Raw genomic sequence first — 23,410 nt, forward strand, 5'->3', positions numbered from 1 at the left:
CGATCCCATCGAGCGGTCAGCCCGAAACCGAGCAGCTCTGCGAGTTTAACTCCGTTCCACTCAAGAGAGAGCCCGAGAGGAAATCCAAACACAAATCTACCTGGCCGAGATCTCGATCACTCCTCTCTCTTTTTACTCATTTGCCGCTCGGTTACGCATCGCTGAGAACGTTCTCTCGCCGTGAAACGATCTTGTATCTTGTAATTCCAATTCCAATTCCCGGAGCGCGTCTTTTGTGCTCCCACAGAAACAGACAATGCCATGGAATTATGGGGCCATAATTGGCGTTACAAAGCAGCGCACATGTTGCTCAAGCAGAAGAGCGGGAAGAGGGTGAAGAATCGGGGTAGGGATAGGGATCGGGAAGAGAGAGAGAACCTCGAAGCATCGATCTTCCTTTCTCCGCCGGCTTCTTCGATTTCGTTTCGTTTCGCAGCCGGGAAAATGACATATCTCCAGTTCCTTGCAGTCAGAGAAAAAAACATTGTAATACTTTTATATAGGAAATAATATTTTTTACATTTAATATAATAGCGTTATTTTATTTGTATCTTTATAAAAAAGTACAGCTTTTTGTAGAAAGATTAAATGTGAATTTCCAAATTAAATTAAATTAGAATTGGACTGCTAAATGTATTTGTAAATAACACCAAAGCTAGCCTCATTATTTATTCTGTGGTTACTAAAGTACAAACAAAATTCCATTGATCATTTGGATTGAATAAAATTAGAAACGTATTGCACTAATTATATCTTATTATAACTCTGATAAATAATCATACTATACTAAAATAGTTATTATTTATTGTTCAGCTATACTAGAAATATTTTTTTCCTAAATTTTATATCACATCTTTTTTCTTTGGGTGTACAGTTCAGTTCTTTTTCCACAGCATTGTTTGGCGGGGAAAGAGAAATTATTGCTGTAGGATAATGTATTTGTGGGACTGTTGTTGCCATGTTGTTGTTTGTGTGCCCAAAGGAGCCCGAGACTTCTCCGGTTCTTCTTCAATTTTTTTTTTATTTTTTCCCTTGGTTTGGTGGAGTTTTAAATTACAGCTACGTGCAGATATCTTATTTCGGGCAGCAATTTTGTGGGCGAAGCGATGATCACCTGGCTTTGGGTTGATCACTTTTTGGCGATAGCAGCAGGTAGGGTTAGGTCTTTGGTCTTGGGAATGGAACTGGAAATGGGAATGGGGATTGGCACCGAGGATCGAATAGATACAACAGTTGTCCATTTATGGGATTGATGTGTGTGTAATTAGAGGATTCGTGGATGTGAAGGGGACGTCGACGGGGATTATCCTTGCAATCAAAGAGGCGGAGAGCAGGGTATGACATAATCTTGTGTAAAAACTGAGATGGCAGCGGGATTACCTCTTAGAGGTTTAATATTTTAAGGTATTCTGTCGATGTGAAATATCTTAAAAGCCTAAACTGACTGGTAAAAATAACAATAAGTAATTGTAACTGTAAAAATAGTCTTTATATTATTTTTTTATTATTCAAAAAACAACATATGGAACAAATTTCCCACCACTCCTTAGCTTTACGTATTGATAGAACCCCTTGATGGTAAAATAATTTTCTATGCATTTCCTCAGACCCATAACAGACCAATAAATCAACTAAAATTCTATAGCCATCCCCTAATAATTAACTATAAAGAGCCCCTCCGAAATGAGTTGCCATTTCCCATTACGATGCCCCCGTCGATAAAAATCACATAAATACAAGCACTCAAAACAAGCCGGATAAGATCAGCACCCGCTCGAAGATGGAGGAGAAATTGCTTTTCAACAAGACAACGTCTAAGATAAATCTCGTTGCGATTCACAAAGGGTTGCCTATAGTCTCGGGATTCTGGATTCCTGATGAGCTCATCGAAGAGCGGCCAGAAATGAGCATTCCTTATCACGATCGGCTAATCTCGTCGAGGAAATGAATCAGCAGAGGCTGGGGAGATTAGCAAAATGCCGGAGGTTGTCAGTGGGACGATGACGTCTTTTCAGTTCACTCAAAGACAAGGAAGAATTAGGCGGGTATTCTTTTCCGGTTAGTGCGGCTAACCCATATGGGCGAAGACATTCCGTGCCATTGCCATTCCCAAACCCAATTCCAATCCCATTCCCTAACCATTCTAAATGCCCGCCCATCTATGCCAGGTATGCAGTTCTTTTGCAATCAACTGTCACGGACCGTGAGAAGAGACAATGGCAATTTAATTAAGCAGGCTAAGGCCCGCCTTGGGTTTTCTCGGGCCTTAACCTATTCTCGGGGTAGCTCGGTAGCTTCTGCCCTCAAAAGACAGCGTTCATACATCTGGGTTCCTCCTCATTGTGGTCTTGTCTTCGCGCCGCTTTCTTTTTCTTTCTTTGCACGTCGGCTTAGTTGACCGACTTGGGCCAAGTAGCTTTAATTTAAGACCCTAATGAGCCATTTAGGCATTCTGGGCTTTGTGTCTTCAATGCCGACTACTGTGTGTCTCCCTGCCCGCGAACAAAAGTTAAATTAATGAGTCCCCACGGCCAGTTGGTGTCTTTAGTCTTTAGACATTGGTCTTTGGTTTTTGGGGGCCTCTTTTTCGAATGCGGGTGATGCTCTGATGCTGATAAAGCTGCTTAATTTTTCACTGACTCTGAGATCGGGGTCTCCCGGCTGCTTTGCATAATGCAGCCCCGCCATCGGGCCACAATTTTTACATAGTTTATTAATTTTTCGGATTTCGGCTTAGGTATTCTCACTCCCCACCGCCCTCTGTCGCCAGTCAACCGCTTCTGACACTAATAAATCGGCTTAAATTTGATCTTGAGCGGTGTATTTTGATTCCCGTCCTAGCTGAGGGCACTTTGTGTCTCAGGGACCGCGTGTGTGCATTATTATTGATGACGGGGACTGACCTTAGCTAGAAGCTGGCCCCAAAGAACCCACCGATCGGGCCCCTGAGTTATGCTTAGCCCCATAATCGGCTTGCTGGTAGTGATTTAAATGGTCTGGCTTTAATTATATAGGAAATTCTGTGACGGGCGATTACAGTGATTCGAGTCATCGGGTGAACTGTGACGTACCTGCACGGCTTTTTATTAGTTCCTATTCTTAAGCACTATGCCAAAGTACGTCATTACTATTCATACGGCTCTGGAAATAATGCAATAAGCCTCAAGGTGATTTTCTTTATCAGGCTCACTATTATTGTCGCAAAAATCTATAATGACACTTTTAATAATAGGGAAAATATGAATTACTGATAAGTCACTTGTTTACAACCGGTGTTTAGAAATAGATTTTCAAGTCAAGCTTAAGTATAAAAGAGGTAATTAATTTTTCGGAAACAAAGCTGATAAGAATTTTAAAAACAAATGGAATTGAACTTGAACTTGAACAGTTAGATTACCTTTATAATATAAGGTAATAAATTCATTGATAATGCAAACACTTCTCTATAGTTTCACGAGGTATTAAAGTGAACAGCGCTAAGGAATGATAGAGTTTTTTCCTCCTAATAAATTTAATTTTAAATTAAAGCCTTTACAGGGGCAGTTGAGATATCACTTAGCATCTCGTCAGGAGTAACTTAGCATCTGAGAATGTAACCCCTTGTTATACGACACCGACTTCCTTCCACTTCTAATTGAGCTGTAAATTCAACCCTAGATTTTTGGCACACATCTCAAAATTGAACTGATTTCCATATAATTACAGGGCACAATGCCGTTTCTCACATTTGCTCTAATTGAGCGATCAGGAGACGTATCAGTGGACGAATCCGTCTCGCAGTCGATTCCCTGAATCCCAGAATCTCGAGTCCGGAGTTTCAGAGCCCTGAGCCACCCGCGGGCAGGGGCCATAAAGTCATGACATCCTGCCGGGCAACTAGAAGCACTTGTTCTGCCTTTCCACTCCGACTTTTTCTCACCCTGCCCGGGGGCGCATTTTCTGGATACGTATCTTGTGCCTTTTTTCCGAAGCTCAGCAAGACGCATTGCAACCAACTGAGCTGTGACGGAGCGAAAGTCATGGCAGGAGTGTATGCTACATAGAAACGAGTGCCTGGCCAGGTAATTGCTGCAGTTGTCGGGGGGCAGTGATGTGAAACATTTGTCATATGGACCGAAACCGAGAGACGTGCCGCTGCCATGGGAAAGTCAGTTCGCAGTTCCCTAATCTGTGATATAGGTCATGCAACCCTCAAGGTTCCGAGTAGGTACCATCTCCAACTCCAGCTCTGGACTCCGCATTGTCTTTGGTCCCTTTGTGTTTGTTATGGATTCGTAGAAATTACGCGTGAGCATGCCAGCCATCCTTTTCATATTCTTATGTCGAGGCAAGTAGCTCGGGCCTATTATGTTCTGTTTCCGAAGACAACAAGTGCAGCGCTGAGTGCGCCTTTTATTCCAGGCACAATTAAAAACGCAGTTGTGCATAGAGTTAGCAGACTAGCTGGAAGTCTGGCTCAAGTTTAGCCAAGCCAAACCGAAACCCACGGCCCACCTCCGAAGAACCATCTTGCAGGCACCCACCCATTCAATGTCAATGAACCGCAGTTGTAATGTTTATACGCCCATCACAGTGAAAGATACGGATACAGCTACATGTGCACTGAACGAAAGATAGCTATGCTGGATTTAAAAAATTATTATTTAATACTAACCGAACTAAAAATGCTTAAAACTAAGAAAAATAAATTAAGTACTAGTTTTTACTTTCTTTGAAGGCATAACACTTATTTACATTCTAATTTAACTTTTCTAAAAAAATACAACAATAATCTTATTAGATTACCAGAGGTTTTTTGTCACATCTTATAATTATTATAACAAAATAATAATCAAAGAAATCCTACTTATAATATTCTTACATTTTTTCGCTGCCTGCAGCTATGAAGACAGATAGAAGCACACGGAATGGAGCACTCCAAAGTTGTCCACCTTCCGACGCTGTCGTTGCTTGGATTTTTACTTTATTTGTTTATGGTTTTACCGTCTGATTATCTTGGGCGCGTTTTAGCCCCAAGTTCGTTGCGCTTGGCCAGACCTCCGCCTCGCACTCCCCAGCTACCCGACCATCCCATCCGTGTAGTACTTATGATGTTATTTCATTTTATTGTCGCCGTCTTCGGGACCTTTCCCCATCACCGGCTGTCAAAGTTTCGGTTTTTTGTTGGTTTATCGCTCCAAAGGTTTTCAATACAACAATTGATTGAACATTATTAGCACTCGAGCATAAATTTGTTCGACATTCTCGACAGGGTTAACTGCTTCAAAGTTTGTAGTCCATTAGGTGGAGGGGGTGAAATCCCAGAAGTAACAAATGTGATGGATAGATAGATACTTCTATGACCCACTTGGGGTTAAATCAAATGTCTTAAACAGTTAGTAAATAATCCAAATGAAGTAACTTTTAAAACAAACTTGTATTGAATCATACGCAACTGAACGAGTTGCAAAATACAAAATTGCAAAAGATAAAATACGCTGCACGCAATCAGATACATGTAGATTGCTTACAAAATCGAGTGAATCCGCCTATAAACTATTTTACAATGCAGTTCAATATACCTTTATTGATTCATTTGCCTCTTAATTTGTAGCTACCGTAACTAATCAAAGCCTTTTAGCTTACTTTTCACTTCTGGACAGAACGCGGAATCTGTTAATTTCAGTTTAATATTCCCCGATCAACTTTATTAATTATCCCCTGTGATTTATCGATCGCTTACGCTGACAGCAACAAGTTGTTGATGCTCGAGATCTGTAATTAAATCAGACTACTCTGAAGTCTAGGAAATGATCGTTTCATGTAACACCATGTTGCATTCTAGATATTCAGATTAAAGGAACATTCCGGGTGTGATTCGAAATCGTACAATTCATCGGGGGAGTTACAGAAACTATAACTTTACGATTGACTGGCATTCTCACTGTAGTACGTAATCGCATATAATGTTACGATATTGCTGCAATTTTTTATATGGAGCTTTGCTGTAATTCACCCTCGCGATTCCAGCAAATCAAATCTTAATTAATCAACTGTAGTTGGTGGCCAGTCATTGAACCCAAATGAGCGAAACAAGTTTTCCGCCCAGTTTCGCACGTGTAAAAGATTTGATTGCATTAACATACCGAACTTGTGTAATAAACCACAAGATCATCAAATCCGGCGCAGTAAATGTAAATGTAAATGGAATTCACAGTGTGGGATCTCTTAATAGACCCATAGACCCACAGACCTTTAACATCGATGGGAGACTTTCAATTAACCTTAATTTCGCACTTGGCGCCCAGCCGATTTTCTCTTCCGATTTCCACTTAAGCCCCGATTCTACTGACCCCAATTGGTTTCGTCAGACCATCGGAATCGATCAATAAACAAATTTTATATTATTGATTATCGTGTTGGTCATGCTCACAAGGTGTTGGGAAACACTCGGTTTCTTTCCCGCAGCCCGAACTTCTTTATTTCCCTTATCGGAGCACTCTTATCAAATGATATGCAAGGTGCCAGGGGGATTGATGTGCTTGGGCAATTCATCAATGCACTCTCTCTGTGCATCGATTTATGTGGGTCCCCAACTTTGGGCTTGTAGCCCTTGTCATTATTGACATTACAAATGTTATTGATTGTTGTCCGCTGGGTGTCGTTGGGCCTGGGCTTTCCACTCGCTGCTTCTTCGCGTTTGCCCTCGCCTTAGTTTTCATTTGCGCCTCACGAAATTGAAAGTACATGTTAATTATTTCCACACACGAGCAACAATCACCTGCATTCACGGGGGACCTCAGATCCATTTCCACTGATAAGCGCATTAGTTTTCGAGTGTCACCGAAAGAAACAAAAACAGTTCCCTGCCTCACTGATTTTCGTGTCAATCAGGCCCGAAAAAAGAGTTCAGTTCCCAATTTTTTCCGTGTTGACATTTCTTTTTTTTCAATTTCTGTTTTTTGCCTCGTCAACGTTGCATGCAAACAAGAAATGGGGGCCTCGAGTTGGGGGAGTTTTTAGACTGGCGACAGTAGCATTACAAAGCATTGGATTTTGAGGCCTGTCGGTTTAGCAATTCTTGGAAGTGTCACTCTCGCTGCAGTGTGATTTTTTTGGCGCAGGCACCTTTCCCCTTTTCCGATTCACTTTTTCCCCTCGCCTTTGAGTCTGATAAATCGGTTATTGGGGCGTTTGAAAGGGCCTCTAAAGGTTTGTTAGTCTGTCAATGGCAGCTGAGTGATGCGGCCAAAAGGATCCAACAATCGGGCTGAGTGCTGTGTTCATTAGCCGAATAAAGTGAAAGTCAATTATGATTTCTGGAGTGATTCAAGATTCCATGAATGAATTTAAAAGGGCAAGATATCAAGAAATGATTTGTTGGTAACTCATTTTTGGGTAAATAATTAAAAAAATACATACATATATCAATAATTCATTAAATTAAATTCCGTTGGTGTTTGGTACTTTGTAGTGTTAGAAATAATATTAAATAATAATAATATTTTCAATAGTTAATTATGACGATTTAATTGATCTCACAATGAAAAACATTCTTAAAGCTTATCTGGATTTTATAAAGTAATTAGTTAATTGTTATTTCCAAAGCAATGGTAAAGGTATTTCTCGTACGGGTTAAATATTTATTTAAAGCTAATTGTCATACTACTATTAAGTGGTTATACACTTTTCCACGTCTTATTAAACGTTCTCCATTTTTAGTTAAACATCAGCTACAGTTAAAGCAATTAAGATAAGATAATCCCCATCATTCCGCACTATTTGCATTTGTAATGGGATTTGCACACCCTCCTCCACCCGAGCTCAGCATTTTCCCCTCGGCTTTTAGCCCCTCTCCTTTTCTGCCACTTTTCACACGCTCATCTGCGAATGTTCCAATTAGACACCACACTATATATAGTACTATATAGCCGGCAGTCGTCTCACACCCACGCTAAAAATTAATTGCATGCTACCTTTTACACGCGCACCTGATGGAAATTTATACACGGATTGCCGCTGGCGCTTTTCGCTCAAAACTAAAGCGAAGACTGGGTCGCGCTTATTTAAAGTCCAATCTGCAACAATTCAATTAAGCCAATAACTAAACCAATTTGTAATGCGCTTCAGCTTTTTAGCTACAGCAACGAATTGCGATCACGATGGAGATGCACAGGGAAAAAACAATGCACAAAAGTTTATGATTAAAATAAAAATAAAGAAAAGCATTTAAGATATGTTTACCTTAAACTTGATAAAAATTTCTGACTAACATGATATTTTCAGCTATATAAAATTTGTCTATTATTGGCAAATATTTTTATACCCTTGTAGCTCAACCCTCTAGGGTATTATAATTTCAGTCAGATGTTTGCAACGCAGTGAGGGAGACGTTTCCGACCACATAAAGTATATATATTCTTGATCAGCACCAATAGCCGAGTCTATCTTGCCATGTCCGTCTGTCCGTTTCTATGCGAACTAGTCTCTCAGTTTTAAAGCTATCGCGATGAAACTTTCCCGAAAGTCTTCTTTCTATTGCAGGTAGTACATATGTCGGAGCGAGCCAGATCGGACCACTATATCTTAAGGCTCCCATAGGAAAATTCAAACAAATATAAGAAAATTCATTGTAACTTTGTAGGAAGTAGGCGTTTTGATTCTTGACTACTTAAAAACAAAATTGGAATTCCTGGAACTGCACCGAGTAAGCATTACTTTATCTACAAGGGTATATAAGCTTCGGCTGGCCGAAGGTAGCTTCCTTTCTTGTTTATATTTATATATATATGTTTTTGAAATTAATTCAACTCTCTCATTATTTTTCCCACTGTAATGGTGATGAGGGAAATCCACGACTTGGTGGAGAGGAAATGGAAAAAGGCCAAAGACAAAGCCATGGCAAGGCAGCGGGTCCAAATCCAATTAAACTAGTGACAACGACACTGCATCCACTAAAAAGGGCAAGTAGGCGGTGGGTGGTATTGGGGGGGGGGGCGGTATTGGGGAGCAGAAGCCTGGGGGGTTTTCGGGGGGCGCTGGGAACTGCGAGCTGGCATAAAAATTGAATAAAGCGCAATTTCAACTGGACGGCGGCGGAGCAATGTGGCCATGTTGCTGCCACCTGCTGTCTGCTTTACATTTGCAAAAAATACAGCACAACGAGAACCCGACTTCAAAGCAATTGCGACATAATTAAGTTGACAACAACAGATGCAACAACAACAGCAGCAAAGGCAAAAGCATTGGCAATGGCAAAAGCAACAGTGGCAGCGACACCAGCGAGCGATTGACACCAGTGACCCACTTACGTGGCTTGGTAAGAACGGCTAGAGAAAAACTGGACGAACTGCGAATGCACAGACTGCACTGGGGAAGAAATGTAATTGGATTGTTAGTTTTAAAAAAATATTTAAATAATATTCCCTCTCATTGCTATATTCTTTTTCAATATATTTTTGATTTCTTATTTTATTTCTTATTATAAAAGCGATAAATGAAAGTTCACCTTGTATTTTTATAAGGAAGCATAGACAGTGAATTAAAAGCATTAACAAATTTTGTTGATTGTAAAAAGTTGTATATATTTCTATAGAATCATTCCATAAATATTTGAAAGTCTTTTTTTTAATCCTTTAAAAATTCTGTTTTGCGGTTTTTTTAAATTTTAAAATTTGTTAAATTTAAATACGCCTTTAAAATTTTTTTAGTAACACCCCCGCTTAGTATCCATATAAAATTGAAATTGTTTTGTTTTATAGTGTAGGTCTGGGCCTGCTTAAGACCCAGCCGCGTGACGTCGTCGCAGCCGTAGTTTAAAATTGAAAATTAAAATTGTTAGACAGCGTGTCGCGCTGTCGCCTGTCAATGGCATTTGTTTGGAGCGAATACCCTGCGGTGATATACACTCCACAAAAACGGACGAGGAGTGACTTGGACATGGTCTTCGGTCAAAGGAATGGGCGGCTGGGTGGTTTGTAGTATGCTATAAAAGTCGGACTGAGTCGGGATTAGCTCAACAGTTTGATGGGGCTAGGAAAGTAAAATAACAAAGAAAGTCCGTAAAGAAGCGTTGCTCAAGAGGCTGGATGGGCGCTTACAGGTAGTTTTATGTCAGCGAACGGCTTAAGGGGGTAATAAACTAGCTTTGTAAAGTATTTCTAAGTAATGTCTTTTAATTACCTGTCGTAAAAATAAAATTTAATTGACTGAAATTAGTAAATGTTTAAGCTCTTAAATAACGTTTTTGGATACTTGGTTTGCAGTTGTATATAAAGCCAATCATGTTTCATAAATTATGAAATGTTCAATCCAAAAGGGTAATTGAAACTGAACTTATTTAAATTATTTTAAAGAATTGTAAAATACTGAAATGAATATAATTTTAAGAAAGGTCTTTTATGAAGCGATTATAGCAAGACAATCCCTTGTGAGCTATAGCTCCAAGTTTAGCTAATTAAGGGACTAATTTTATTTAATTACCTAACCTTAAAACAATTTAGAAATCTTCTCAAATCTGCGATGTCTGACCCTTAGTCCGCGTCCCACTATTTTTGCAGCGCTTCGGCAAGTTCAGCAGACCTAAACTAAACACTTAAGCCACACACTCTTTTATTTGGTCTCATTTTAACGGGTTCCACCAGCTGGCCGACTGGCTTGTCTGGATGACTGGAAGCTGGCTGTCTGGCTCAGAGCCTGGTTTTGTTTTTGCTCGGCAGCGCCACCCCAAACACCACCCCTCAGCGATTTTCACACCGCCATTGTCACCAGCTCTATGGCAACGTCAGACGGCGCTTTTAATGTTTGTTCAGCTCCAACGACAAAATCCAATTAAAGAAATTATGTTTACATATAAAAATGCATAAAATGAAAAGAAGAAAACAAGACCTGGCCACATTTGTGGCAAATTGTTATTAAAAAGCTTAGCAAACAAACTGTTAGACGGCTCAGCGAAAGGCACTTGAAAAATTCACGCCTCAACCGCAACTCTGCAGTTTTAGTTTTCCTTTAATTTTTATTTTGTGAGCCAAGTGGTTTGGCAAGGGTCTGGTGATTGTTTTCTTAGAGGAAGCGACTGCTAAAAGGAGGAACAACATGCGAGTAATGCCACAATCCACACATGCTTCAGTCGAGAGATTTTCAACAAATTTCCTGGCATAATTCCTACGAACACAAGCAACAACAAAAGAGATACACTCGTTTTTTGAGATACCAGATACTATTTAGTGGCCATTGGCATCATATTGTATAAGAAGGAAGTGGGAGAAGGTTGCCGGGGATCCTTTATGAAAACAAATTGCTCGAATTTCAGGGCACTCTCATTGGGTCTTAAGGATACATGTGGGAGTGCGGACTTAAGTGCATTTCGGTATGGATTACACGTGAGCCCAGAGGATATTGCGCTCTATGTGGGACAAGATACAAATTTGTCCGACTAATAAGGAAGTTGTTGTGCTCAACTGTTTTTTTTACGATATGCAGCCCCTGGGAATTCCCCATGGCAACATACACGTCAACTAACTAGATAATGTCTTTATCTCGCCAGTGATTCAGACTGATTGTCGAAGAAGATTCTGTAAACTTAATCTTATCACGAATGACGAAATTTGACTATCTTAAAGTTGAATTTCAGTCTTAATTTAAGGTTTGTGATTCATAGGATGACAAGTACCAGAAAAATAATTAATTTCATCTAAATACATAAGATGAGTGTTGATAATGAGTGGGAATTTGTTTTGTAAAGTGATGAAATCATAATTTTTTCACGATGCTTAAGTCATCTCTTCGGACCAATAATGAAGCAAATAATTTTAAATATAAATATTTTTAGTTTTCACAGATTTTATTTAATTTTAATCATCCATTCCCATTTGTCGGCCACCTGCCACAATTTGTTTTCAATTTGACCCTTGGATCTCCACATAAATTGTATCTCTAATTACGATTCACCCTACGATGACCTAAGTGCGGAGGGCACAAACCATTTTCAATTTTAACTGCCCCACAAAAAATCTGAAAAAAAGACATAAATCTAATTTGGCCCTGTGCATTTGCTTCTTTTATGGCGCCGGACCATTTGAAACGGAGGCAGCGAATAGCGCTGATGATGATGATGGTGATGGGCTATCTAAGCGCTCCAAATCCATTTACCCACCTGGGCACGAAATGGGAGTGAGAATGGTCGAAAAACGAACCCGAAATGGCCAAAGTTGAAAGGGAGTCAATGGCAACAATAAAACGAGAAACGCGGAATTTCCCAGCGCCGCACGAAAATTATTTTATGATGCTTTTAAACTAATTTTCTGGAAAAACAACGTGCAAACGGATTTTCTTTTTGCTGTTGTTTTTGCTGCCGCTGTCGTGGAAAACTGTTGACTGAGGACGCGTGGGCACGTAAAAATTTTATTTTATTTGCCATCGCTGCGAGCACATTTTGAAGTGGAACGCGTGGCGGTCGCGAGTTGTGAATTCTGAATTTGAGATGCAGGTAACAGGTGAGTCCTGGCCTTCCTCTATCGCACTCCCCATAGTTTCCAGTCACGAACTAGTCGTAAAATTAGCTTAGGGGCCTTCAAACCTCCTCCTGGCATCTCGAAGGACTCCGGAACGCCATTTACTTTTGCTTTCGCAATTATACGAAAGACACTTTCCGTTTTGTCCCGTATCTCGAGGCCATCAATCTAAATTACGACATAAAATTTTCAGCCTAAGCCGGACTTTTGTGAAATAATAAAAATATTTTATGCCCGGCGACAAATTGATTTATCCGACAGCCTAATCAACTTGGGGGATTTTGATAGATTTGTGCGGCAATTTATGAATGAGACAAAGTCGCAGCTGGAACTGAGCAGTTTTTGTAGGAGGAAGTTCGGGCCAAATTGACATGTTCTGCCCAATAATGAAGCGATCAGGGGCCAAAACCTCATCCTGCTTCTTCGGCACTCGGCCTATTCATAAATCCCCTTTTCCTGGCGATTTGTCAGCACCAGACATGCGACATTGACAATGTCTGTTCGGTATCTCTATCTTTTGCCTGGGCCAAGGACAAAGCACTTGCGAGGCGCTGCAGGTAGGCTTTGCCTTTGCCTATGCCTCGTTATTGTCAATCTATCTTCCAGTATCTGCAAGTATCTCCCACTACTCCTTCCCTGAATCCGAATCTGAGTCCATGGCCTCGGCCTTTGTCAGCTCAATGCTCTTTTTGCCATCTCCTGTTTGTTTTTGCAATTGACAGTCGCTCGAAGGCGAAGCCTGTAAGCGTGAGCATAATTATGGTTTTCAATTTATTCCAGGAATCCCATCGCACACACTGCGTTGCCAGTCGCAGAGGTTTCCCTGGAATCCGACCTGCTGTTAGCCTTTTAGGAGGAGTTCCTAATTGAAAGTGTCATAAATTAAGAATGAACTTCAAGTCAAGTCGAGTTGGCTGCCGTTCCTGCTGCTCTGGGAAAGTGTATGGAAATTCTGAAGACATCTGGAGTACACCAAAAAGTACCTTTCATATTTACCTTTACTTAATTATATTTGCTTTGTAAAATTGGTCCTAAATAAAACATTTCCACACTCTTAACAATCTTAAATTAATAATGAAATAATATGAATATGAAAAAAATGTTCTTAAAATATCCAGTCATTAAAAGTATATTTTTCTGATATTGTTTTGCTCCATCTGGGTGAACCTTTCAATCCGCACTTTTATATTTAATTCGGCAACTCATTCCCTATTCAACAAGGTTTCCTGAGTAAACACAGCAGCAATTTCCTACATTATTTATTTACTTTTAAGTAGTCACTCTAAATGCATTCATAATATCCTGCCTACCCCAGAAAAACTCAAACATCATGCTCTAAAAAGAATATCCTGCCATAAGAAGACAAACAACTAGAGGAACTCATTCATAAATCAAGGGGCTACAAGTATTGTTAATTTTCGATACATTTTTTGGGGAAGCCTGTGAAGTGTTTATTGGAAAAAATGTGCTTCCTCACGGTTGTTTTTAGGATAAATATGCCAGACGGAAATATGATAGCCTATAACTTCGTTGGCGGGACAGCTGGCCGAATGGAGTATCCTTTGGGCTTCCTGAAAGTGCATTTTTTTTTGTAGAGCATTTGGAGCAGTGTGATTGATGACTCAAGCCGGGGAACTCACCTTTCCACAGCCGTTTCCCAGCCATTCCACAGGGTCCTCGACTGTTCACGACTCTAATCTTGTTTCTGTGTAAAACCAAAACGTGACTCCATCGTTGACCCCACGGATCTTGAGTTAATGTCTGAGTCACCGCTTACCAAGAATCGTTCCCGCATGCCCCAATAAAGTATAACCATCCCAACCTACCGCCCATAATTCCCCGTTGCCAATAAGATGGGAAAGGAAAATCGAAAACGCACCAAGAGAGTATTTCCACATTTTCACCTGAGCAAACGCAAGCGATAGAATGAGGCGAAGTGGAAGAACGTGTTCGGGCCATAAATATCAATTAGCTAAGATAAAGATACTAAAGCGAGCCACAAGTCCAAGTCCACGAATCGGAATCGGGAAAATAAAACTAATTGCAGCTAGCCGGTGGTCCGAAGAAGCCCTCCTTCCTCCCTGCTCGCCGCACTATTTATCTGGCCAGACTTTGACTGGAAAGGAAGTCGTAAAACTGATAAAGGCGCTGGACCAAGGAAAAACACTCCACTCCGATTATGCGAGTGTCACTAAAGTGCCAGGTCACGTTCGAGTCTGCGGCAAAAGTGAGTCACACACAGAAACACTGAAACACCGACTCCGGCAACCGGAGAGCCGAGAATTTTCCGGAGCTCATCTTTTTATCAGCCAGCCAGCTTGATAAGCTGCTACAAATTTCGATGACGCAAGTGGAAAATGGAAATGAAAGTAGGCACCCCTTCCCTTTCTTTCCCTTCCCTGGGAGATTTTCCGGGCGGTAGTCCCCGTAGTCGCTCCCTCTAATTTGCTCCTCATTTTGTTTGATGATGTGACGACACATGATTCGCCGCCTCTTTGAACTTGGCCTGCGGCATTTTATCTGTGTTCTGGATTCTGGACTCTCAGTTCTATGGGAAGTTATCTCCGGACCCGGTGTGGTCCTTATCTAAGGCGTGTGCTGCTGCTAATGAGCGTCTGCTAGTTGTTTGCGTTTGGCTTAAACAAACAGCAAGTTAGCCGCACTGTTCTTTGTTTTATGCTAGTGCTTTGGATTCGTCGTCATCGGGATAAGGCCTTCGACTTATCGCTATATAAACCAATCCCTGACCTAAGCCAGCGTCATTTCCTCATATATATATTTTGTAGTGCAGTCATATGGCACTGGAATAATCTGACAGCGACCCAGTTTGATAGGAACTATCATGTGGCTAATCTACGGAATCGAAAGGGTTCCGATTGCTTTCTGTTTGCTTAGGTGTAACTAATCCGCAGTGCGACCAACAGTATGCAGTAGAAAATCTACTATTTTGATTACAGATTTTCATAAATGTGAACCATTTATTAGAGTTATTTAAAGCAAAATTATTGAAAAAAATTAAAAATAGGTACAATTTTTACATTTTATTTGATATAAAAAACCTTATAGAAATCACAAATATTTATATTACGAAACCCTAACAAATAAACAAAATGTAGTAATTGAAATATAAATATTGTAGAGGTAGCTGCAGCATATAAAATAAAATAAAATTTTGTACATTGTAAATACAGTTGAAAAATGTCATAGAAATTGTTCAACCCCGTTGGCAATAATTTTTGCAATGCACTTGCCAAACCAAATTGAATTAGAGGCTCCGGCGAATGCATGCATTTTACAGCTGAAATCATAAACAGAAGCGAATGCTGCTTAAAATTTCATTACGCGCACTTAAGTGGTGTGATTTTCGGCACACCCTTTTCAGGGACCCCCTTTCCCAGCCGTTAACCAGTGTTGCAAAGCTCGTAAAATCCCCACTAGCTGCAGTAGCTGGAGTAACCACCGAAGCGGTGACACATCCACATCCGCATCCACGTCCACAGCCGCGTCCACATCCACTGCAATGCAGCTGGCGAAATGTCATCAGCGCCTGGATTTTATGGCGACGGCAAAAGGAGAATGTATCTAAGCTGCAGTCTTGTTTCTGGTCCTGGTTTTCTGGTCCCTGTTTTCTGGCTCCTAAATTCGGCTAAAGCGTAAAACTTTTATGGCTGCCGCAGCGCGCGTGGAAGAAGCAGCTCCTTCCTCGTCGTCGTCGTCGTCGTAAATAAATTTCTGGCCGTAATTAATTTTGCATGCCAGTCAGATAGTTGAGCTTCCCGGCGACAGTTAGCTGCTTCTCAAGTCGCTTTTTCGGGGAGTTCACAAAACGCACACGGCTGCTGATTGGGAATGCCACACGCCATTAAGACCGCTTTGATATGCCAAATGTGTCGCTAAATGATTTTTATTCCTCATTGCTCATACGCACCGTGTGACGCGGCAGGGCTTAGTATGCAAATTACATCTGCCTTTTTGTATTTGGCCAGTGACGCACACGCCTCAGCCGAATCTGTCAGAATGTCAGTCAGGCAGGCAGCAGTAAAGTTGAGTTTACAGTGCAGTCAGCTCATTAGTGAGTCTGTTTGCCATTGTGGCTCTTGTCTGGCTGCTCTAGCATTATTTATCTGGCATTTTTAACACTTGCCGTTGACAGTCGCTTTGGCATATTCTGCGCTATTTTCTCCGCTGGCAGCACCAAAAAAACACAGAAAAAACCCAGAGTCAAACTAACAAGTGCAAATTTGTTTGCTGCATCGAGCTGAGCACAAATTTCTCAACCTTGGCTCCGTGCTCGCCTTGTTTGCCCCCGTTAATTTTTGTTGATTTTACGCGTTAGCCGCTTGGCCGCCCCACCGTGTGTTTACTGTAGCTACAGCATTTGTATCGGGGCCAGGTCGCAGCTGTGTGTGAACGGAGCAAGTTAGTTGACACAATGATAGGGCAAACTGTATCTTTGAGATACTCAAAGGCTGCTCCCTTGCATCTAAACAAATTGAACCGCCCGAGGTTGACAGAAATTGCTGAAATTTTGGGAATACTATGTTATAATTGACAGAATGACAGAACAAATACAACCACTGAAATGCACAGTTTTGCTTAAAAATAGTTGGATTTTGTTCCTTAAAAAAACCCAAATACCCTTTAAAGGCAATTTTAAAAGTAGCTTCTAAGATTTGGGGAACTTAGCCAACAAATTGTATTTTAAAATAATATAGAACAAGATTACGATTTTAATTTAAATAATATATAAAAGTAAGCTCTCAGTAATCCATCACGAATATATTATAAAAATTCCAATGCTATTTTCATTATATTTTGAAAAACATTAAATCGTTAAATTCCCAGTGTTTGAATTTATTTTGAGACTTCGAAATATAATACTGTGAGATATGGACACTCGACGCAAGTGGAGAAGGTTTGGGCGCCGAACTTACGCCACCTTTACAGCCTTTATAGCAATAGCTTTAGGTCAATGGATGATAGTCTCCTTGATGTGGGTACTTGGTAAAAAAAAATATTTGTTCTAAAAAAAATCTATATTTTTCACAGTGAAAGCAGTCGCAAGATATTTCGTGAATTTGATATATATTGCTCGACCACCTTTGCTCTAGGTGGCATACTGTTCACAATGTTTGCTTTTAATCAAAATATGCGCAATCACAGGATTTACAAATGGATTGTGACTTGTCTGATAGTGAGTTAATTGGATAATATTAAAATATTTTTACTATTTATATGAAGAATATATCCGTAAGGTGCAACTGGAAATATTTTCGATGTACGTGCTTGCTGCTCGAACTTGGATCCCAGATCTGGTGGCCTTCTACTTTATCTGCTTGCTAATAATAATCGTAGTCCTGGTCGTCGGATGTCATCTTACCTATTCGGTAAAATCATGCCGAATTTTTAATATAATCATAATTAATCTTGAACTGTTACCAGATGGATTTGACTCTGTTCATAGCTCCGCTTTTTATCCTGAGCTTTATTTTGGTCATAGCCTCTGCGTATTTTCTGTTGTCTCATCTTTTTATGCCAGACATTAAGAACTATGCCTATCTTTTTTTCGAGATTTTTCTAACCGCGGTTATGTTATCGGTGAGCCTTTTTCGCATCATAATTTTTTGTATTTTTAATAATGTGTTCTAAGATGTGCATGCTGCATGCTCAAACCATCAACGGAGATCGGCATGTTCAGATGAGCTTGGACGACTTTATCCTGGCCGCTTTATTTCTGTATCACGAATTTCTGGTCATATACGCCCTGACTTTCTACTGGCAGATAAACTATAACTATTTCACATCCAATGATTTCTTTTGGATGTCGACGAGTACCCGTGGATCACATGGAACAACCGTTGCACACCAGGATTATGATGACTATGGTAAGGAAGTTGTTAAATTTATCAAGCAAATATGTTCTAAGTTTAACATTACAGATGTGAAACCAGATGAGGAGGATTGGTCTGTTAGCAATGAAACAAGCTATGAATGGGGGGACGATCAATGGGCAATCCAAAATATTTGAAAGGAATAGATCGTAGTTGGCAAAACTTTTGATTATCAAAAATATAAAGAGGTAGGTTAATAATTTCTTATCTTTAAAAACTGCACATTAGTATTGACATTAAGTCTTAATTACCCTCAATATAGTTGGGTAGTAAAAAATTGAATGGTAAAAAATTTGGTAATAGATTTAAAACATTTTTTACTGATCACGTTAGTTTTGAGGCTCCCTTTAAAATTGTTCTCCATAATATATAAAACCTGAAGATTTAGATTTTTTCTTTATAGCAATTGATGGTTCAGGCCAAATTATCAGTCAAAGATACCGACTTCAGACACAGTAGGTCCATGAGTTACGATGTATGTATCAGATGAGCATCGTTTTTATCGAAAGGCGCGAAGAAAGTTTTCTTTCAAGACCTATGGTCTATTGTTCCTGTGGCTAATTTTGGCTGTCATCCAATGGATAGTAATCGCTTTAGTGTAAGCTGAAAATGTAAAACTTTAATCCCTTAAATCAAATACATATACCATTAGAGAAGATGCAAGGACAACTTTCCGGTTGTTATACTACATCTGTTTAGTGACCTTCGCACTGGCCATCTTGATATTCGTTATATTCATATTTGTTGAGAAGCTGCGTTTTCTGAAAGGTCTTAATTTTATCATGGCACTGATTATTGTGAGTATCAGAAAGTAAATTGTTAGACTATTTTGCAAATATATTTTTACCTCTCATCAGGTGGAACTTCAGATCATATCGACATTTGCTCTAGTTGCTGTCAGTTGGTGGGCGGATGTTCTTACCTTTTTCGCAGTGGCTGTCATATTAGTAGCGATATTCCTGCTTATAGGAGTATTTCTACCAGCAAAAGTAAAAACATAAAATAGTCCTTTCATATCTTAAAAATACATATATTTTAGATGGATCTCACCCTAGATATTGCGATTCTATTTATAATCGCATTCATTTTTCTGATCGTCGCCAGCTTTGTGCTTTTATTCGAACTGCTTGTCTGGAGAACATCTCCCTATTCCTATTTAGTGGTGGAATTAGCTGTAACTATAACGATTCTAGTGGTGAGTTTTTCTTTCATTTTATGAGTATTTAATTTAAATATTTGCCCTAGTTTGTGATGTATCATGCGCAAACTATCAATGGAAATCGATTCGCTGAAATGCGTCTGAATGACTTTTTCCTGGGATCTCTAATTCTGTTCCACGACTTTCTCATAATTTTCTGGCTGACATTCTACTGGCAAATTTCGTTCAGACTCATTACGCCTGATTCCTGGATAGAAACATCTACCCCATATGATTATTACCTTACTTTAAATGATACCGCTAATGGAGCTAAAAATCTTGACAATAGCTATTACAGGATGACGCAATATGGTAAGGAAAATTTATTAAATACACTTTATGGTAAACTTTTATTTGCTTTTATATAGATCCATCCACTAAAGCAAACTGGAATCAAGAAGATTGGTTTACTAGATCTTTTGATGATGAATATGATGAAATTGCAAGTAGTCGAGGAAAAGATGGAAATCGCAGAGAATATGGAAATCGGAAACATGATGAAGAACCTAATAATAGGTATTCAACTAAAGATTGGTCAGTTTACAACCAAAGACCGAAAAATGGATTTAGAACTAGAGGGAGGTCACGAACTAAAGGTCCAGAACAAAATGATATATACCACGCCCATCGAAATCCTGATGATTGGGATCCTGAATTTATTACACAAGGTACTGATAAGGAATTGCCATTTGATGATCGCTTTGGCGAAAAGACAAAAGACCGTTCTGGAGAGTCATATAATAAAGAATATCAACCACATAAAGAGGACATTGGACCGAGGGTGAAGGAAGTTGACAAGGAACTGTCCTTTGATGTTCGTTTAGATGACCATGCAAAAGATCGTTCTAAAGAGTCCATTGATAACCCATATCAAACCCCCAACTGGGATATTGAACCAATCATGAAGGATGGTGATGCTAAAGGAAAATCGACAGCTGGCCTTGATAATCCAACTTTCGACTTTCCCTTGGCAGACTACCAACCAAATGATAATCCTACAATGGATCCAAGAAACGAAATTTTCACGTCTAGAGGCTCCCCAAATATATATGTAGTTCCCAAGGCAACACCAATCGGTAATCGTTTTGAAAACCCTTATTTATTAGGTTATGATTCGCAAAGCAATATTCAAAGTGATAACCTGGAACTATTTACTCGTTCTGAAGAAAAAATCATTGCAAATCCCCAACAAAATGAAATTACAGGGAGTGGATTCAACTTGCAGGGCGACGAAATGCAGGGACAACAATTTTCAGCAAGGAAGCCTAATTTTATTTCCGAAAAAGTGCCCGTGTGGGAAGAACTGAGCGAAGATGAGATGAGAAGAATGTCGAAAAAGCAGATTACGAAGCCTAAGGATCGTCCGGTAGAACCTTTAATTACAAGAGAGCCTTATCCAATAAACCTTCCAGACTATGAGAAACTTGTAATGAATGGCAGTGCGAGCATATTGATATAAGCTCTTAAAGCCTTAGACAATATATGAATTATTTTCCCCTATAAATTTAATCCGATTTGCCGATTGTCATCAGAGTCATTAGGCATTTAATTGCACTCATTTAAGAGGGCAACACATCTTATTCAACCGCATGTGCGACAGGTGACAAACAAATTAATGTCTCCGAGATTTATGGGCCGCCCACAAAATGGGGTAAACAAGAGTCGACCGAAAAGTCAAGCCAAAACAACCTGTTCAATGAACTCTGCCGAAGGAAAAAATCAGAAAAACCGTTTAACAAATTACGGCCAACACACGTGCAGTCACCATAAAAACGTACCGTACCAGAACTCAGATACTCCCACCGTACAGTAGTAACTCATCGCATACAACACATTTACTCGCATGTATGAATGCCGACCGCATATCGCTTATCTGTTGGGCAGGCACTCCGCCTACTTTTGTCTGATGGAGCTTCTATGTGCTCTCTCACCTTTTTGGGGTCAGGGCAGCTTTTGGGAGTCGTTTGGCCAAACAGGGTATACCTGGTGGTTTGTTCTTCTCAAGAAATATTTTATTAATATTTGTAGCATTTTTTATTTCTCTTTATAAAGGGGCTACAGTTCGTAACAGGCTATAAATTTTATGAGGTGTGATAAGATTTTCACATTGAGTAGTTTAATTATTTTATATCGAATTAAAATTTTTTTTTCATATTTTTATTTTTTTTTTATTTAGTTTTTTTTTTTCGTTTTTGTAGGTTTTTTTACCTTTTCATCCAATTTTTAGCTGGCTGGTTTTTTTATAAATTCTGAAATATATTCCTTTACCTTTCGACTAGAGCATATCGTGTTCGGTACTTCTTCCCAGGGCTTTATTCTTTTTGTCTTGGACTGGGTTTTTTGTGCATTTCGGCAAATCATGGCAAGAACGCAAAGCACGACCACGACACACAGAGAGAGGGACAGAGCCACAAGTTCTGTAGATGTGCCGTAGCTGCTGGTGTTGATGTCAGTGCCAGTCCTCAGTGCTCAGTCCCAAATCCCCATTCCCCACTCTCCATTCCCCGTTCCTCGAACCCAATCCCGTTGGCATTCCCATTCCCATTCCGAATCCCCCGTGCTTTTGCCCAGTTTTGAGCCACAGTCACTCATGACTGCGACCTGAACCAGATACACGATGCACGATAATATAATTTATGGCCCTGTTTGGTGTTTGCAGCTCCTCGCTCACTTCTCCGCTGCGTTATGGAATGTTTGATGTGCCATGCCAGTGCCTCCGTCCATATCCGTCCGACTCTTCTGCCTCTCCAGTTTGGACTCGGACTCATCAACAAATCGTACATTTGAATACAAATTGCGGCATTAAAGACGCAGAAGCTTCAGCAAAAGTGTCAAATTTGACATGAAATTATTTATGCTCGCACGAAACTTTAACTCGTGTTTTTAGTGCTGCTTTGTTGGCTGTTGGGTCTTTGAGTGCGTCGTGCTCCCAAATAAGTTCATCGCCTGAGGAGCTGAAATCCCAGACTTGCAAATCAAATTTAAAGACTCTGTTTTTTTTTTTTGGTTTGGTAATATCTTTTCATATATATTTTTGCATATTTAATTTCCTCCTTTTCTCCTTCCCATAGTAGACAATATTTATGTTTGGTTTTTTGTGAGCTTTAGCTTTTACTCTAATTAATGTTTCTATTTAATCGTAGTAACTGCAACATTAAGAAACTGTCTGTGTGTGTTAGTTATTGATCAATGATGTCTTTGCTAATGGGTGGATTTATATTGGTAATTGAAGCGGATTCTTTGGAAAGGAAATTAAATAATGAATGCTTGTAATCACAATTTGTTGAACAACATGTTTGATCACTTTTGAATTGAAGCGAGATCTTAAATAGTTTAAAGGATAGGTTTTAAAAAGTTCCGGATAGGTAGTAATTGCAGTAATTCAAGCTCCATCTCTCAGTGAGTTCAAATTGCATTTGGGTATCAGAACATCCCTTGCCTCTGATTTATCGTATGTTTTTGTAATCAGATTAATTTTCCCTTTAAACTCTTTAGAGCTAATCCCTTACTTTGCCAAATCCTCAAGTAACACTTAAAAGGGACGCTGAAAAATCCTTTCAGCAATGCACGTTCCTGGGGAATTCTCCATCCTCAGTGCATTTCTGCTGACCTAATCTCGACCAGCCGCATCCAAGTCACGTACATAATTTCAAAACAAAACCAAATCCGAAACCCCAAATGGCTTCTGATATTTGCTCTGGCCAAAGTACGAGTATCTGAGGGATTGGGACTCGGATGCGGATTCGGATTCGTGCACTGCCAACAAGGTCAACAATGGGACTGAAAATCGAGGAACAAAACTGATAAGAAAATGAAAACGAAAATTGTAA

The 23,410-nt window shown here is 39.8% G+C and overlaps 1 protein-coding gene and 1 long non-coding RNA gene across 8 annotated transcripts; both read left to right on the forward strand.

Annotated features, from left to right (window-relative positions):
* Positions 1-9,025: 9,025 nt before the first annotated feature.
* Positions 9,026-10,848, forward strand: LOC138913019 (uncharacterized). The gene is made up of 3 exons (XR_011418587.1): positions 9,026-9,298; positions 9,741-10,081; positions 10,482-10,848. It is a non-coding gene; the product is annotated as an uncharacterized lncRNA (long non-coding RNA).
* A 6,403-nt stretch (positions 10,849-17,251) lies between these two features.
* On the forward strand, positions 17,252-21,084 carry LOC108057897 (uncharacterized). 7 transcript variants are annotated; one of them, XM_017142349.3, is made up of 7 exons: positions 17,252-17,484; positions 17,541-17,685; positions 17,747-17,878; positions 17,934-18,089; positions 18,142-18,376; positions 18,431-18,570; positions 18,786-18,922. In XM_017142349.3, exons 1-6 carry the CDS (start codon positions 17,381-17,383, stop codon positions 18,517-18,519), a joined length of 861 nt encoding a protein of 286 aa, XP_016997838.3. In that variant the 5' UTR covers positions 17,252-17,380; the 3' UTR covers positions 18,520-18,570; positions 18,786-18,922. The 7 variants fall into 7 exon arrangements, with proteins under 7 accessions (XP_016997838.3, XP_070071362.1, XP_070071364.1 ...); XM_070215261.1 differs by having other exon boundaries at positions 18,771-18,905; XM_070215263.1 differs by having other exon boundaries at positions 17,327-17,484; positions 17,733-17,878.
* Positions 21,085-23,410: the final 2,326 nt, after the last annotated feature.

This window comes from Drosophila takahashii, chromosome 3L, assembly GCF_030179915.1.
Source record: "Drosophila takahashii strain IR98-3 E-12201 chromosome 3L, DtakHiC1v2, whole genome shotgun sequence".
Taxonomy (NCBI): Eukaryota; Metazoa; Arthropoda; class Insecta; order Diptera; family Drosophilidae; genus Drosophila; species Drosophila takahashii.

Bases quoted from the DNA above. Each gene is read 5' to 3' on its own strand.
- LOC108057897 (XM_070215257.1), top strand. From the start codon at position 18,856: ATGTATGTATCAGATGAGCATCGTTTTTATCGAAAGGCGCGAAGAAAG. The intron at 19,372-19,421 runs GTAAAAACATAA...CATATATTTTAG, and splicing joins GAGTATTTCTACCAGCAAAA to ATGGATCTCACCCTAGATAT. The intron at 19,578-19,627 runs GTGAGTTTTTCT...TATTTGCCCTAG, and splicing joins TAACTATAACGATTCTAGTG to TTTGTGATGTATCATGCGCA.